The 17,500-nt window shown below is 38.5% G+C and overlaps 2 protein-coding genes across 2 annotated transcripts in view; both read right to left on the bottom strand.

Moving 5' to 3' along the window:
- Positions 1–4,641, bottom strand: part of ano10b (anoctamin 10b) — a 15,823-nt gene extending 11,182 nt beyond the window's left edge. Inside the window, exons 1-3 of the mRNA XM_060884930.1 lie at positions 4,371–4,641; positions 2,969–3,190; positions 1,626–1,799 (exon numbers count right to left, since the gene is read on the bottom strand). Coding sequence (XP_060740913.1) covers positions 1,626–1,799; positions 2,969–3,170 — 376 coding nt within the window. The 5' untranslated portion in view covers positions 3,171–3,190; positions 4,371–4,641. The remainder of the gene's footprint in view (positions 1–1,625; positions 1,800–2,968; positions 3,191–4,370) is intronic.
- Positions 4,642–8,946: 4,305 nt separating this feature from the next.
- Positions 8,947–17,500, bottom strand: part of fa2h (fatty acid 2-hydroxylase) — a 32,165-nt gene continuing 23,611 nt past the window's right edge. The window contains exons 2-7 of the mRNA XM_060885189.1: positions 16,696–16,791; positions 15,090–15,232; positions 13,970–14,070; positions 13,436–13,608; positions 12,339–12,591; positions 8,947–11,091 (exon numbers count right to left, since the gene is read on the bottom strand). Coding sequence (XP_060741172.1) covers positions 11,024–11,091; positions 12,339–12,591; positions 13,436–13,608; positions 13,970–14,070; positions 15,090–15,232; positions 16,696–16,791 — 834 coding nt within the window. The 3' untranslated portion in view covers positions 8,947–11,023. The remainder of the gene's footprint in view (positions 11,092–12,338; positions 12,592–13,435; positions 13,609–13,969; positions 14,071–15,089; positions 15,233–16,695; positions 16,792–17,500) is intronic.

Raw genomic sequence — 17,500 nt, 5'->3', positions numbered from 1 at the left:
TATTATTCATCTGTATGTCTCTCAACTTGTTCTTCCTTTTACATTCTAATATCGTTGTCTACAGTCCCTTTCTGGACATCGGCACCGGGGCATCAAGCAGCAAGTACATTTTGTGTTCATTTCAGTCTATTTAAGTTTACTGGTGATCTCTTGAATATCGTCGCTGTCGGGCGGAAACCTTGTATGTCCAAATTTGGTCAATTTCATATTTTTTCACATATCGATGCTATTGGTCAGTCCCCACGTGGGTCTGTTATTTTTACAAGTTATTAACCAATCTACAGTCATGAAAATAGCTTGAACGCAAATCTCTTAACTCCATTGGACACTTCAACTGTCTGAGAAATCTCGTAACTCCACCTCTTCTTCACTCCACTGGAGAGCTGCGCGACATATTTCTCCTCAAGATTAAGAGTCGCAACGAATCAACACGTCTTAAAGTGATATCTAAAGTGATTTTCGTTGGGCTCAAAGAAAAAAAAATCTTGACCCCCGCTAGTTCTGGTGCTCGTCTGAGGACAGGAATTTAGCGCAAGACAATCCACTGCAACGCGGACTAAACCCTGTGCACTGCAGATAAGATAGGATTGTATCTTACAATGTCAAGGCAAATGACATCCATTCATCCGTCATGCTCATCACTTTAAGCAAGCTGGCTGCCTTTTTGCCTCGTTATTATACGTAAACATGCCGTATAACGTAGTGAAACGATAATTTGAACTTTATTAATTTTATTTTTTGGGTGAACTATCCCTTTAACTATGATTTTATCGATGTTTATCTGTGTTATTGGTGTATTTTAAATATCTATTTATTACTGCTTATTATACATGTTCATTGACGTTTTAAAATTTTTTTTTATAATATAATATTTGAATTAAATTGAATGTTTTGGATACCACTATTAAATTATTGTTTTTATTATTATTTTACAGACTTTAAGTCAGCCTACTTATAGACAATGCCTCTCTTGGCACTGTGCATGTAAAACACTGTTTTTTGGACACTAACAAGTGAAAACAGTTAGGTTAGATACATTTGAGTAGGCCTGTTTTGTTAAAAATCGATAGCTGTAATGCTTCTTTGCAGAAAGAAACCTGTGAGCCACGAAGGTAAGTTTGCGAGTAGATTAGACTAATTTCCACCTATTAGACAGCCTAATCAGTTTATCGTGTTTTGTATTGCATCACTTATAGCTCTTAAACCTTTAAAATAGAGTTTAAGAAGATGTATGTAACTACAGTCATTAGCTTTGGTTAACTATTGAAGCCTTGTCTCTTGTCAAAAGGCTCAACGTGACCGCAGACTTTACTGAACACTGCTGGCAGCAGCGACGTCTGTGTCCGTACCGTTCTTATCAATGACGGCATAATCTCGTATCTCCCTGCTCACAAGTCATAAAGCTTGTATCTCCGATAAAACGTGACTCTGGGAAAATGTTGTGTTAATGTTGGTACACAAAGGTATGATAGCAATATAAGGTATAATAACAACTTTAACGATACAATGTTTAATAACTTAAAAAAAATACGGCGTTTTTTTTAATTTCCTGAAAAATAATGGTTTTGGAGATACGAGGATTCCGCCCGACAGCGACGATATAATGGAAGCAGCTTATTACTTACTGATGTTACTGAAGTTGTCCTGATCATGAAAGGAAAACAAGATCATATTTCCCTCTTTGTCAGCTTTGCAGAGTCCCAGGTCTTCTGTGGCCCTGAGTAAGGTACAGCGAGGTGCCGCAACCACAATTCGACTCCAGCTGGCATCTTCGCCGGGGTGTACAAGTAGGTGTGCCCCTAAAACACACAGCAGAGGAAGCGAGAGAGGGCTTTCCTGTATGAGTCAACACTCATTCACTGAACTACAGCAGATCTATTTGATCTATACTCGCAAGGTGAAATGTACGACACCCTGCATTGCTACACCATAAAGTAATGCTTTCTTATGACAAAACAATATCCACGGATTTCTGTTAAATGCCCATCGTCATTGTTCATTTTTATATGTTGTATGCTTTATTAATCATAAAACACACTGACTCCAAATCCGTCCACACCAGAAGTCTAAAGGCAGCTGTTAAATGCTGTCAAGGACAGATTAAATGTCTGCTTCACTACAATCATCACACGTACGTCGTTACGGTTGCATTTTATCTATGCACAATATGGTTACGGTAAGTGGGTTAGTAACAGATTGGCACAAACTAATTTTGTGTCTGCCTCAGTGTGAAACATTTGCATCCAACCCTGTCCATGTTTGAAAATGAACTCCATACAGAATTTACTGGTTAACGTTGGTCTTCACCGCATTTCTCTTCTAGGTATGTGTAATTTGCCTCAATCATAACTTTAATTTGGTGACAATCCTTTTTTTTCTTCAATAAAGTACAAAAGTTTTAGAATAGTGACGATTTAATTTTTTAAAGGGTACAGCAGCCCACTGTGTACACGTAAAGCAGCACACAAACACATTAAATCCTGCTCATAAGCACCCAAAAAACAGATACAGGTAACTCTGACGTGACATGATGTGACATACAGCGAAGTACGGTGACCCATACTCAGAATTCGTTCTCTGCATTTAATCGCACTGTGCACATCCAAAGTGCACACACACAGCAGTGAACACACACACATACCGTGAACACACACTCGGAGCAGTGGGCAGCCATTTATGCTGCGCCGCCCGGGGAGCAGTTGGGGGGGTTCGGTGCCTTGCTCAAGGGCACCTCAGTCGTAGTATTGCTGGCCCGAGACTCGAACCCACAACCTTAGGGTTAGGAGTCAAACTCTCTAACCATTAGGCCACGACTTCCCCCTCAGTAGTGTTAACAAATCCTTACACTACTCAGTGCACATGAATATTACTCAGTGCACATGAACATTGCAACACTTGAGTATGATTAGCTGTGTACTCTTAGTGTTGACTATTGTTTTGCAGGGTTTGATCTTCAGTCTTCTCTCACCTCCTGCAGTATTATGTGCTGAGATCATGGACATGATCCACTGCTTGGTGTTGGACTCCGTGTTCTCAGCCAGTTGAATCAGAACCAGAGGCTCGACTTCAGGCGACACGCAACATGGACAGCCAACTTTGGACCAGGACTCAGGGGATATTGCCTCTGCCAAGCTGGAGACGCTGTCCTGCTGCTGCTTTGGAGAAGTCATCCTGACGTTCTTGTGGGACGCTGTATCAGATAGATGAAGAGATGAAGATTTTCAGTAAAACTGAAAATGATATTCATGATAGAAATTCTTGCCATGTAGTTTATTCAGAGCTTGACATGCAAAACACACACCGTGTATAATGTTGTATCTTGGGCGTTTACTTGTAATAACTTGTAATAAACTGTTTGGGATTAAATCTCCACCGCTCCAGTGCAAAACTACAACAAGCATGTCTTGGCTGATTGACTACAAGTATCTGAACTATTCTCATTATAAGTTATTATAAGTTACACAGAAGCAGTTATACGTATGACGCTTGATTGCAACTTTTTTTTGGACTGGATTCTGTCTCATTTGTTATTTGCAGTAATTAAAAATGCAGACTGTGGTAAGGCAAGTAATGGCAGGCAATACGTTAGAATGAGAGCTTGTATTAAATGAAATAATGGCTTAATGGTCGTGTTGTGTTCCAACAGATAAAGAAACATCAGTAGATGAAGCTGCATGTTCAGCAAAGTTCAACACATTTATATGCTGAATGTGTGTGTTCACTGTTTAGGAGCGTAAACAAAACGAAACCACTTTCAACTTTGCAACCAGGAAGACGAGAGAGAGAGAGAGAGAGAGAGAGAGAGAGAGAGAGAGAGAGAGAGAGAGAGAGATATTAAAGAGCAGAGAGACAGACAGACAGACAGACAGAGAGAGAGAGAGAGAGAGAGAGAGAGAGAGAGAGTCAGACAGACAGAGAGAGAGAGAGAGAGAGAGAGAGAGAGAGAGAGAGAGAGTCAGACAGACAGAGAGAGAGAGAGAGAGAGAGAGAGTCAGACAGACAGAGAGAGAGAGAGAGAAAGCAGAGAGAGAGAGAGAGAGAGAGAGAGAGAGAGAGAGAGAGAGAGAGAGAGAGAGAGAGAGTCAGACAGACAGAGAGAGAGAGAGAGAGTCAGATAGACAGAGGGAGAGAGAGAGAAAGCAGAGAGAGAGAGAGAGAGAGAGAGAGAGAGAGAGAGAGAGAGAGAGAGAGAGAAAGCAGAGAGAGAGAGAGAGAGAGAGAGAGAGAGAGAAAGCAGAGAGAGAGAGAGAAAGCAGAGAGAGAGAGAGAAAGCAGAGAGAGAGAGAAAGCAGAGAGAGAGAGAAAGCAGAGAGAGAGAGAGAGAGCAGAGAGAGAGAGAGAGCAGAGAGAGAGAGAGAGAGAGAGAGTACCTGCTTTCACTTGACACTCCTCTTGGATGTCTGGTGTTGTTTTATTTGATCACACACAACTCCACCTTCCTACTGTTTTCTGAAAACAAACATGGAAGCAGACGAACTCCAACACACTCCACACTGAGCTTGCACTCTAAACATCTACCTGTAACTCACTAATACAGAAATGTGCAGTTTTTCTCCTGAACCTAAACCCGATCACTGTTAGCGGTAACAGCAGCAGCAGCAGGATTGTTGACAGTAGGAATGCCGTTGAACTTCTCCTCCCTTGCTTTAGGGTGGGACAGAAGCTTCAGCTTCAGCTTTACTCTGCCTAATGTTCCACATCCTCTGGGTCCTACAGCCCTCCAATTCCCTGTCAACACACACACACACACACACACACACACACACACACACACACACACACACACACACACACACACACACACACTCACAAACACACACACACACACAATGCAGGCAGTTTAATAACCAATATACTGTAGATATACAGGCACTAACTAGTTATAGAACTTTTTTTTAATTTCTGATCTATTATTAACCATTGCACCATCAGTAACCTCAGATTCTTATTTGTGTACTTCTGATTTGTGTATTTTATTATGGTACCATATTGTAAAGTGTTTATTAGCAAGAAAAACCATATAGATAACACTTAAATACACTTAAAACTGGTGGTTTTGACGGTGTTTGAAAATCCATGTCCATCCTTCTCAGATACTACCAGATATAATTAATTCATCTGCAAATAGTATCTTTGCTTTCTTCTGTTTTTTTTTTTTTTTATTTTTTATTTTTTTATTTTTTTTTTTTGTTGTTGTCTCTGAGGCCTGCATCACTAGCAACCTGAAACAGTTTTATTTATTTTTTGCTGTACCTCCATCAACAACTAATCAGAATCCGCCTGAGCTTTTTTAGGTTCATTTTGTTGATGTTGACAGCAGAAGGATGGTGAACAATCTGTCCTTCCTCTGTTTTCCATACCTGTTGTCACGCATGTCACGTTGGTTGTAACAGTCACTGTAGGATCATAGCACTGTAATAATGCACTAAACCCTGTGCTCTGATCCTCTATTCTCCTTCCTAAGAAAGGAACCAATACCAAAGGTTTTGTAAGACAGTGATTATATATATATATTTTTTTAACCTACCCATGAAAGAATAGGATGATTATTACAATATTTAAAATTGTTAAAGCGTATTTGAAGTAATAGAGTGTTCAAATATAATGCTATAATTCATTTAATTCTAATACTCATTCTGTTAATTATAGTTTTAATTCCTTTTCACAATACACATAGTTTCATTATATTAACGATTGCCAACAAGTTGCTCAAAAAACAGTAGCACATGTAAAAACTTAATGAACGAGCTCAATAATTATTTGGAATTAACATAAAATAATATACCTAAAATGAAAAAGAATTGAAGATTAAATGATCAGAATACGATAATTAATATACTATATTTTACTGTCCAATTCAGCTTCTTCTGTCATAAGTGTAAGCTGTCTAGCATGGTATCTAACTAAAAAAGTAGGTAAAAGTATTTTGTATATTAAGCATTGTCATTTTAATTGGTACAGTTTGTCCTTTTCATGACTTTCTTCTCTGCTAACATAATGAGGCGTCCAAGTCATGTTGTAATGCCATATGGAAGCAAAGCATTTTCAAAATACTGATAGTTATCCACATTCCACAACTTTTCCATATCCTGAAAATACCCACATTACTGTACTGTCACCACATGACTCAGTGTATCAGTGAAAACAATCATTTTGTTTGTAGGGATAATGTTTCTTAAGATATGGTGTAAAAAATGTTTACACTTGGACTATAGTGCCACCATTAGGATGACTTGGTCCATCTCATGTGCTTGTATGAGTTAATTCCAAGTTCTTGACAAATCCATAAACTATATGTTTGTTCAGCACAATTGCAAAAAGTGCTAGGACCCCAAATAAACATAAAAAATCTGGTGATATGATTTGTTTCCACTTGTCCATTAACTTCGCTATTAACTATGCTTGATTACAGTTCTTGCTGCTAAGGGTGGACCAGCCAGTTATTAGGATTAGGGGGCAAGCACTTTTTCACACAGGGCCGTGTGGGTTTGGATTTTGTTTTCCCGTAATAATAAAAACATTTAAAAACTGCATGTTGTGTTTACTTGTGTTATCTTTGACTAATATTTAAATTTGTTTAATAATCTGTAACATTAAAGTGTGACAAACGTGCAAAAAAAAATAAAAAATCAGGAAGGTGCAAACACTTTTTCACACCACTGTATCTATCTATATAGTGATTTAAGCTACTCTAGTATTTATCCCCTTAGTTAATGTTTACCTAGACAAATAAAAGTAATAAAAACATAAAATTATCTCTTTTACCAAATGATGCTAATGTTAAACATACCTGCTGAGGTAAGGTAACTGATTAGCAAACATAAACGGTTTGTTAGCCTGCAAGATTAAGTAACCTTTCCACTAAAATAGACTACTAACTAGTTGTTTTTCATAGTTTTGGTTACGAATCCATTTTTTAACAATATAATTATATAGTTTTCATGTGCTTTATATATTACTTGGCTCCATCACCTTCTATCTGCTCCTTTGGAGAAACCAACACTGTTATTAACAGGATTTAATCCTCTGTATTTATTGTTGAGAGAAAAACGGTGGAAGTGGCCATTAACTCTCGCATATTTATTAGGTGATTAAAACCTAAATAAAGCTAAATATTTCACATTATTTATTATGTCAGTATTAATGTATTAATATCTGAAATTTCATCAAATTTTAAAAGCAAAACACACGATATATATTTGAACATCCCTGTGTTATAAATTAAGTTCCACCTGCACCACCTGAATATATTGTAAAAGCTTTTGTTAATTTTTTTTTTATTATAACTGATGGAATTAAATTTATTTAAAGTGAACTGACCTGAACAATGTGATTTGTGGAAAAATAATTATACTCAAGTGAAACAACCTGAATTTTTACTGGGATCTAGACAAAGTAACCAAAGATAAATTTGGTAATTAAGTGATAGCAAATTAATTGTGTTATTATATGAGTAAAGTTGTCGCCTGTTTGTCTATCTGTGTTTGTGACTGTATGTCTGCCACTGTGTATGTGTGTATTTCTCTCTTTTAGAGTGTTTGTGTATCTGTTCATGTATGTGTGTGTATTTCAGTCTGTCACAGACTGTATTTCTGTGTGTGTGTGTGGGTGTGTGTGTGTGTGTGTGTGTGTGTGTGTGTGAGAGAGAGAGAGAGTGAGTAAATGTAAACTAGTAAATGGGAAAACTTTTATATTTTAATATTTTATAACTTTTAATATTCATATTTTACTTAGAAATATAATAGCTAATAAACTCAATCTTAATCCATGGGTGAAGGTTAAAAAAAAGTGCACAGTAAAATGTACTCTGAACATTTAAAAATAAAGATAAATATTTAATGTAGCCAAATTATAGTTATAAGTCAACACTTGTTAACATGGTCTTGCACTTGCAAAATCATAACAATAAGCATAATAAATCCATTTTTTTTGACGCAAAGGTGCGTCACCCCCGGGGGAAGCCAGTGTGTGTGGTGAGTGTCAAACATTTCAATATTGTTTTTTATATTTTTTTAGAATTCAGAAAACAGAAATGTATCCACACTTTTTGTTAGTATAGCAAAATAAATGTAAAAAAATATCAGTATGTGAAAAAGAATTTGAATTTGAAATTGAAAATGTAAACTGCAATGCTCGGCTGTGTAAAAGAGAAAAATAAATCTGATTAATTGAGCTTTGTAATTGTTTTGTAATTGTTTTGTATTGTATTGTAACTGAGTTTTGTAGCCTAACTGAGCAAAAGGAAAAAAAATAATTTGCACTTAAAAATAAAAATCCTCCTTGTACAGTATCCAGCAACATCCTTTTGGTGGCGCTAGTGTGCATCTTATGGGTTTGTGTTCCATATCAAACACAGCAGATTCCTATTTTTATGAATTTATATATCATTTATATATAAATTTAATATCATTTATATATAAAAGATTTATATATCAAAGGTTCATTACTACAACGTATTTATCGTTTGTCTATATACATATTAGATTGTATTCTAGTAATTATCTTTTTCATATTAAATTGATTGATAGTTGTTGTTGTTGTGTGTGTGTGTGTGTGTGTGTGAGAGAGAGAGTGTGTGTGTGAGTGTGTGTGTGTGAGTGTGTGTGTGTTTTGTATATTTTTTTGCCAAGTCACATGTAATCATGTAATTATATTACTTGACTACTTGACATAGTATGTAAATGATACCACTTTTTTTGCTTTCTATGTTTTTGCTTTAATTTATCTTGTATAAATCCATTTGCACTTCGTCCCATATTTAACATGCAGCGTATATGTTTTATTCAGATACTTACCAGTTGTTTTGTGGATATTATGCAGGCAAAAACAGTAAAATTGATTGCTTGATGCTAAATGATGCTAAAATGACCAAATTTCCAAACAACTTTACAAAACCAAAATCACTGTGTGGCTTATAATTGAAAGAAGACAAAAACGTAAGATATATCATCTTCATCAGAAATATACACATATTTATTTACAAGTACAATTGCATAGAAATTTGCAACATAAAAATATAGAGTAGTAAACAGATTTTTCTTTGTATTAGATGCATCTATATTTTTAGCTTTTTTTTTTTTTTTTTAGCTTTTCATTTATAGATTTGTTTCTCTGAATTAAACTCTCAAACTTTGTTTACAGGTAAACGCATGTAAATAGATTTACTGTTATTACTTTAATCAAACCGGTGACACCCCCCCGTTGTGGGACGCATACAGTGTGACCTATTTCATCTGAGGCGGGAAGGTGCCAAGGTTTGACTGCTTAATAATTAACATTCATGCTTCCAAAAACAGTTACCACAATTTGAGCTGTAAAGCCCAATCAAACATCCCAAAGCTCAGCTCAACATATGCCCACCTCTTGACATCCCACTGATTTATTACATTTGAGTGTAGGAAGGAAATAGGAAGGTAAGGAAGGAATGCCCTTTATCTCACACTGGGGACATTTTAATACACAGATTCGACATTTCCTCTGTAGGTTTTTTTTGGCCATCATGTCAACAAGGACAGACTGGGAAGACGGTAACCTTACAAAACATTTCATCATGTTACCACCACTGTGCAGTAGCTTGAAGACACAAGTGAGGCCACAGTCTCTTTATGACCTGAATAGAGAGTACCTGGAATCCAGACAGGCATGTAGTGACTTCATACTAGTAAAAAAACAATAAAACAATAAAGGGGCTAATACATGCAAAGAAATGCAAAGACACAGAACAAGATTTCTAATTAGGACAGAACATGAGACAGAGTAAGAGTGACACGACTGGACAGGGTGGAGATTGATACAAGCGTGAACCAACGAGAGATCAACCTGAAAATGTGGGCGGGGCCTCCGTTCACAGCCTGGTCAGATAGCAATGATCGTCAACCCAGAAAAGGGATTGCCTTGGCCACGTCTGCCTCATCTAAACTCCCTGACAGGCAACTCCCATGCTGAAGGAGATCCCCAAACACGTGGCTTCACACCCCTTGATGGTTCAAGATGGTTCAACAACCATGACAACACACCCGCTTTTCCCGGACGGGAAGGCTGAGCGCCATTGTATTTGAAGGGCCATAGTTGTTCTTGCATCGCTATGGAAGCATCACAGCTTAATGTCTCTGAATATGTTTTTTCTAATAATGGGTTACACAAAGAAAACAGTGGCTATGGCTCCTCCCTGGGTAGGATGCTCTGTTGGGAGGTCAATTGGCATATCTTTTTTTTTTCTTTTTTTTAAAAACAACAAAACGAACACAATGATGGTACACAATAAAGTGACACTGTCCACTAGCAGGCCGGCTTCTACAAAAAGAATCCTCAGAGATAGAAATCAAGAACAGGACAGTATGTGAAAAACCTTTTTTTGAAAAACCTACAATTTACAGATGCAAAAAGCAAGATCGGGAATAACAAGGAGCAAATAAGAAGGAAAAACGCAAACAGAAATGAGGTGAGGGAAAATTCCTATATAACAGCAGCAACACTGACAAGCCTTGCGTAAGCACGGTGGGATTTAGAGCATGTTCCTGAGTATTTCTTCTCTGGCAGTCACTTGGACGGCCGTTGAGGGTCTTATTGCCTTACCGTCTCTTCCTTTCAGATCCACGCTACAGCTAAAAACCATTCATTCACTCGATTGCTCGTTCACTCTCTCCTCACATTCACACACCTTCACACACTTGACTTAAACTTTCTACCTATAGCTACATAATATGTGGGTTAAACGTGGCCTTGAACATTTCAGTGCCTCTATAAAAAAGTTTTAATCCAAAAACGATTAAAATTAGATTCTTTTTCATATTATATGACTGTACATGCATATATCCCAACATGGGCCCCCTTTTTAAACTGGCAGACAAATGAGGAGGATGAGGATGATGATGGTGAAGATGATGATGAACATGATGATAATGACGATGAGCAGTTTGGATAATTTTTTGTAGGCAAAGCAGCAGAGCATGAGCTCTGAGAAAAGCAACAGGTGGGGGTTCAAGAGGACGGGCGACCTTGCGTAGGGCAACAGAGGGTGAGTTTAAAATGTCTGCTTAGGAATGACTGTGTTAAAGGGATAATCCCAGAATGTGGTGGTGATCCCGAAACCTAAAAGAACAAAAACAAACAAACATTCAATCAGAAAATACACACTGCAAGAGAGTCAGCAAAACCCTGCCGTGCTTCAATTCCTTTCAGTATCATCCGCAGCTATTTTCACTGTGTAAATGTGTATGTGATAAATAAAGACTTCTGTTCTACTCTATTAAATTTCACTCAGTGATCAAAAAAGTGCCGTATCTTTATAAAATAAAAAAAAGACATTGAATTTTCAGCAACCGATGTTCCTTCATTATCAGGATATGATACATTAAAAAATATGTGTTTAAATGCCAACAGCAAAAAATCCCAAATTATTAACCACTTCTACACAATTCTATATTTCTATGAGTAGCACATGTAATGTAATATCCACATTATTGCTATTTCTAATAATTATTCCAGTTTTACCAAAAGTCTGGCTGATGTTTATTTTTTGCTAAATGTACGAAGCTAATGTACCGAGCTAATTAGGGCATCGTTTACATTTACATTTATATTTGTGGTATTTGGCAGACGTCCTTCTCCGGAGCGACATACAAAAGTGCTTTGAAGTCTCTAGCGATGAACACGTTAACATTGGTTCACTAGGTTACAGAGTTAATAAATAATTATTATTTATTTTAACATACACATAAAACAAACAGGGGAAAAACGCTAGTTTAAGTGTTTCAGGAAGAGGTAGGTCTTCAGCCGTTGTTATAAAATAGCCAGTGTCTCAGCTGTTCGGACGTCTAGGGGAAGTACATTCCACACACATACACACCCCAGTGCCAGAAAAGAAAGGATTCTTGCTCTATACCCTGAGAGATGATGGGACCAGTCAAGCAGTGCTGGTAGATCAGCGGGAGCAAAGTGACCATGTGACCATCATCTCTGAATCATGTGTTGCGTACGTTCGCATTATATGCGTCATATTTGCGGCATGCTACCTATCTAAAAAAAAGGGCAGGGTTTAGGTTTGGATGGTATTTCTAGCCCCTGTTTAAGTGACCTAGCACCAGAAAATGTTTTCAGAAAATGAGACCAAAGTATTTCTGTAAGTTTCTGTAAGTTCTGTAATTTATAATGCTATAAATGGAAATGGAAAGGTGATTCCTAGGTACAGTGCTCAAATTCTCCATTTGATCACACCAAAAAGGCCACAGCCGGTGTAATTACTGACTCATGGCATTATTATTCCAACCGATTAGAACATGCTCATTTATTTAAAAAAAAAAACAAAAAAAACAACAACAACAGAAAACAGCAAGTACCTGCTCTTTGGTGCTCAAAGTGGTGTTTGACGTGGTAGGCCTTCAGGCCGTACAAGTAAGAGCCCTTGCGTGGAGAACCATAGTGTAAGTAGTAGTGGATCATGTCGTATATCACATAACCACAGAGACCACCGACGAACAAAGAAGTGCTTAAACCTTCAGGCAGCAGCTGGTTTAGGAGCAGGTAAAATGCCCCTATAACCACTGACGCTATGCCAGGAGGGAAGACCAGACGAGAGCCGTCGAATGGAGACTGGAGAGAGAGAGAGAGAGAGAGAGAGAGAGAGAGAGAGAGAGGGGAGGAGAGAGAGAGAGAGGGGAGGAGAGAGAGAGAGAGAGAGAGAGAGAGAGAGAGAGAGAGAGAGAGAGAGAGAGAGAGAGAATGGAGGAGAGAGAGAGAGAGAGAGAGAGAGAGAGGGAATTTAGGAGAGAGAGAGAGAGAGAGAGAGAGAGAGAGAATTTAGGAGAGAGAGAGAGAGAGAGAGAGAGAGAGAAAACTTTATTTAATCAACAAGTGAGTACATATGTGAGAGCCATATTAACAAACACCTTTAACACCGATTCAAAAATGTTTCTCTCTCAAACTCAGTGAGTTTCTTCTTGTAACATCAACGCAAAAGTTCTTATAGTATTTAAAATCTATTTAAAAGATTTAGAACAGTGAACAGAGCAAGTGCACTAGACCTTGACCTCCTTCTTCTTTTGACAGAAATAGTAGGCATTGGAATGATGCCGTGATGCCGATTCCACAAGAAGTCTTATAAAACTACGATTGCTGGTAGCTTCCAAAGGAAACCAGCATGTGAATCTACACACGTCACTTTGTGCCACACCGCTAAGGCAATCAAATTCTCAGATATTAGGAGAATTTCACGTGAATCCATTTCCATTTCTTTAATCCAATTTTTCAAATGCTCCATACCAGTTTTTTCATCCCAGCAACAGCTTTTACAGCAACTTTTGTACTTTTTATCAACTTGAAGTTGATCTTTCTTGGCGTTTGCTCTGGATCTTTTCCTCTTAGTATTATAACCGATCAAACTACTCATCAAAAGACTAGTCAGGCCCAGTAACATCTCCCTGGGCCTTAGACTCACCTTATGGTGTTGACCATGGAGGAGGAAGTGAAGTGTAATGAGGTAATAGTTGTGGGCTGGTGGACGCATGTGGAACAGGAAGCGATGGATGCAGTACTCGACAAAGGACCACAAAAACATCCCGAGCAAGAAGAGAAATGGGAACCAGTACTTGTTGATCAAAACGGCGTATTCTGGAAATGCACAGGAATAGAAATGTAGTTAGAAGCTAGGCTAATTTACTGAACACATCATTGTTATTAAGCATGCAGCCAAACAGATAAAACAGGTAACCGAAAGTGAAATTAAGTACTTTAAATAGTCACAGCGATTTAAGCCGAGTGATGTCGGGGTTCACGTATTGTTTAAAGAAAAGTGTCAGGTTTATGGAGATCTTAAGAACGTTAAGTGATGCTGATTAATGCTGATTTAAACACTTCTGCCAGTACAACATGTGGCCAACATGTGCACAATTCTATACCCAATGTTTAATACTGGATCCAGAATGAGGGTGTGAAAGCTAGAGGGTGAAGGCTGTATGTGTATGTATGTTACCTGATGTAATAAACAGTCTAGTGCTTTCCTGTGCCAACAAACTATAGCCATACCAGCTCAGGTAAATAACCAAAGGCATCCATACAGCGGGCACCATGTACCTATACAGGAACGAAGATATTACAAGTAATCACAACGCATGTCTGCAAACTGTAAATACACTCAAAGTCCAGAACTGACTTAAAAAAAAATATATGTGTATAATTGGGTCACTTAAAGGTGGGGTGTTTGAAAAATACTTCAGAAAACTGAGGCGGGCTGACAGACAAAACAAACATGTAGCCAATGAGCAGAAAGGGGCGTGTCTTGTCAATATGCAGCAGAAGAGAGTGTTCAGTGCGCATGTGCGACATTAGCAGAAAGCGATTGAAACATTGACATGGCGGATACCTGCCGTTACCTCCTGCCTCTGGTTCTAGGTGTTGAACGTCATCTTCCACATGAAATGGAGCTAAACCTTTCACGGTACAACACACAGTACTACAAAAACACATCTGTATTACCATAGTATTACTCACTGAGTTCATTTATTGATAAAAATATACCCTCGGTCAGCTGCCCCAGCAGGTTCCACCATAATAGTTGCCTGGGTTGCGAATGTATGTGTGGGGCGGAGCTATCAAAACAGGGGTGACACCCATTTGGGTTAGGGGCGTGTTTGTTTAGGTGATTTCAAATGTCAACATTGGCTTTCAAACATTGTGCACCCCACCTTTAATCTGTTAATTAAATACATCATAAATAGAAAAAAAAAATGCAAAATAAAATACCAATTTTCTTCTATGACATCATATTCTACGCTAAGTAGTTAAGATACAGTTAAGTAGCAGCATTCATTTCAATGTTTCCTAATTAGCTTTTAGATCTTTTTATTAAAATGAAAGTTTCTGGGGGAAAAAAAAATACTATATCGCCTGATTTTCTTGGTTCATTATAAAAACATTGTGTGTGCTAGGTGCTTATTGTTAGCACCGCTGAGGGTGATGATGGTTACTTCCTCTGGAACTGTATGTAATAACAAGCTCTTTGTTACTAAACCTTTCAAGAAGAACTTAAGGGACCTGGACTACAGAAATCTGATGGTCTTTGGGTGTGTGAATTTGTTCCTGAGTGTTCGCACCATGGGGTCTTGGTGTTAGCTTCAAAGAAGTCAGACTCAAAGAGACGAATGGGTCGATCGACAGGCTGATGGACCCAGGCATCGTACTTCTCTCCCAAATATCCCACCTGCCAGGCAAGCGGCTTCCTCCAGTCCACTAGATCCTGCAAACACAAAGCATAGTGTTTAGCCACAACACACGCACACACACACACACACACTGAAAGGCCCCACGCTGAAAACCCATATTATTGTGGTTCTCACAGCAGGTAAGAAAACAACTGTTTATTACAGAGACTTTATTTTACTTATCAAGACCTCAATATGGGGGGCACGTGGCTTAGTGGTTAGCACGTTCGCCTCACACCTACAGGGTTGGGGGTTCGATTCCCGCCTCCTCCTTGTGTGTGTGGAGTTTGCATGTTCTCCCCGTGCCTCGGGGGTTTCCTCCGGGTACTCCGGTTTCCTCCCCCGGTCCAAAGACATGCATGGTAGGTAGATTGGCATCTCTGGAAAAATTGTCCGTAGTGTGTGATTGCGTGAGTAAATGAGAGTGTGTGTGTGTGCCCTGCGATGGGTTGGCACTCCGTCCAGGGTGTATCCTGCCTTGATGCCCAATGACGCCTGAGATAGGCACAGGCTCCCCGTGACCCGAGGTAGTTCGGATAAGCGGTAGAAGGTGAGTGAATGAATTAATGAAAGATCTCAATATATTCCACATTGATCATTAAATCAGTCCCTGTTACTGATATAAGATATATAAGATAAGTCGTACATCTGATATCAGACAGTTTGCACGGTTGTGGAACGGCAAACAACACACCGGATCCGACATCCAGCACTTTTGTACGGTTCAGAAGATCGGAATTCATGCAACTTTTATATCGCTCCAAATTCCTGGACATGAAAGATGGTGGATACGAGTGAAGGAAGTTTTCACTGGTGGGACAGTGAGGTAACAGACCTCAGAGGTTTCTATACAAGCAAAATTAGAAAGCAAGAAAGTTTTCAAAAGAACACTTCCAAAAACCTGGTTGCAGTGCCAAAGGAAAGTTAAAGGTTTCCAAGAAAGAAAAAAAAACAAGGTCGTGAACCAAAGAGGTGGCGGTGACTGAATAACGTGCCCTTTATACAGTGAGCTTGAACGTATCATGTGACATATTGTTCCTTTGTGCACGCAGGTCAGTTTAGTGTGTTATCTATTCAGATTAATATCAGATACAGGCCACATCGAAGACACAGTGTGAACAGCTTAACAAAAATTAATTAAATAAATAAATAAATAAATAAATAAATCAAATCTGCTCAGCAAATTGGATGTGGGCCACATGTGCCTGCTGTGGGAATGAAGCATTCGTCCATTTCTACTTGTGCTGTTTGCTAGTTTCTCTGCACTTTGCTTGAGAAACCATGCTGAAATGATATTTTTATTTTTAGTACATGATAATCCTTGTTAGATCACATGTACATGTATTTTACCAGAGTTTATCTATACTGTGTTTGGAAAACTAATGGCTAGCATGGAGAGAAAATTAGCATTTACCTGAACTAGCCATACAGTACACACACACACACACACACACACACACACACACACACACACAAAAACACACACGCACATACTTACTGTTTCATCGTCGACTTTGCTGCATTTGTTAATGGCTGATTCTTCTTCTTCTGTACCATCTTGAGCTTCTGACTTTTTTCCTCTCTGTCTAAGAGTCTGAAACACACACAAACACACACACACTTTAGTATCTTAAGAGAAATATTCATTTCTCAGCTTTTTTAAACCAGTTTTTGTACTTTTTTGTAATTTTAACAATTGTCAGTTCAAATTGGAGCTGGTGTCTGGTGTTGGACGAGGTGGCCTAAGTGGTTAAGTTGTTGAACTACTAATCAGCCTGCTGATCAACTACTGCTGGGCCCCTGAACAAGGCCCTTAACCCTCAATTGCTCAATTGTATAAAATGATATAAAAAAGTAAGACGCTTTGGATAATGGCGCCTGCCAGAAAGCCGTAAATGTAAAGTAACGTAAAACGAAAGGTGTCTGAAAGGTTGTGAGTTTAGAGCCATTTTAACAGACCCCTTCGGCAAGTACTGTACCTACAGATGTACCTACAGACAAAGGAATTCTTCACATGCCTTAAAGCATGAGTGAAACAACATGGTAATAGAGTTGTCAAGTGGCAGTTTGAGAAATGTCACTTCATAAAAGCTGTTGTCTGGTTTGATTCTTATGTGTGGGAGACTGAGAGCGGTTTCGTACCAGTGTGACTGGAATACCAGGTGAAAAAAGGCTCTAGTGTTCACCTGTCAGTGCTGTCATGTACCTAAGCCCAGGAAAATGAGAACGCTGGCACAAATCTGAATACGCTCACACACACACACAGAGACACACACACACACGACTAACATCATGCCCTTCAC

The sequence above is a fragment of the Tachysurus vachellii genome, chromosome 13 (assembly GCF_030014155.1).
Source record: "Tachysurus vachellii isolate PV-2020 chromosome 13, HZAU_Pvac_v1, whole genome shotgun sequence".
Taxonomy (NCBI): Eukaryota; Metazoa; Chordata; class Actinopteri; order Siluriformes; family Bagridae; genus Tachysurus; species Tachysurus vachellii.
Note: the sequence above shows the minus strand (reverse complement) of the source record. Positions and strands in the feature narration are given on the sequence as shown.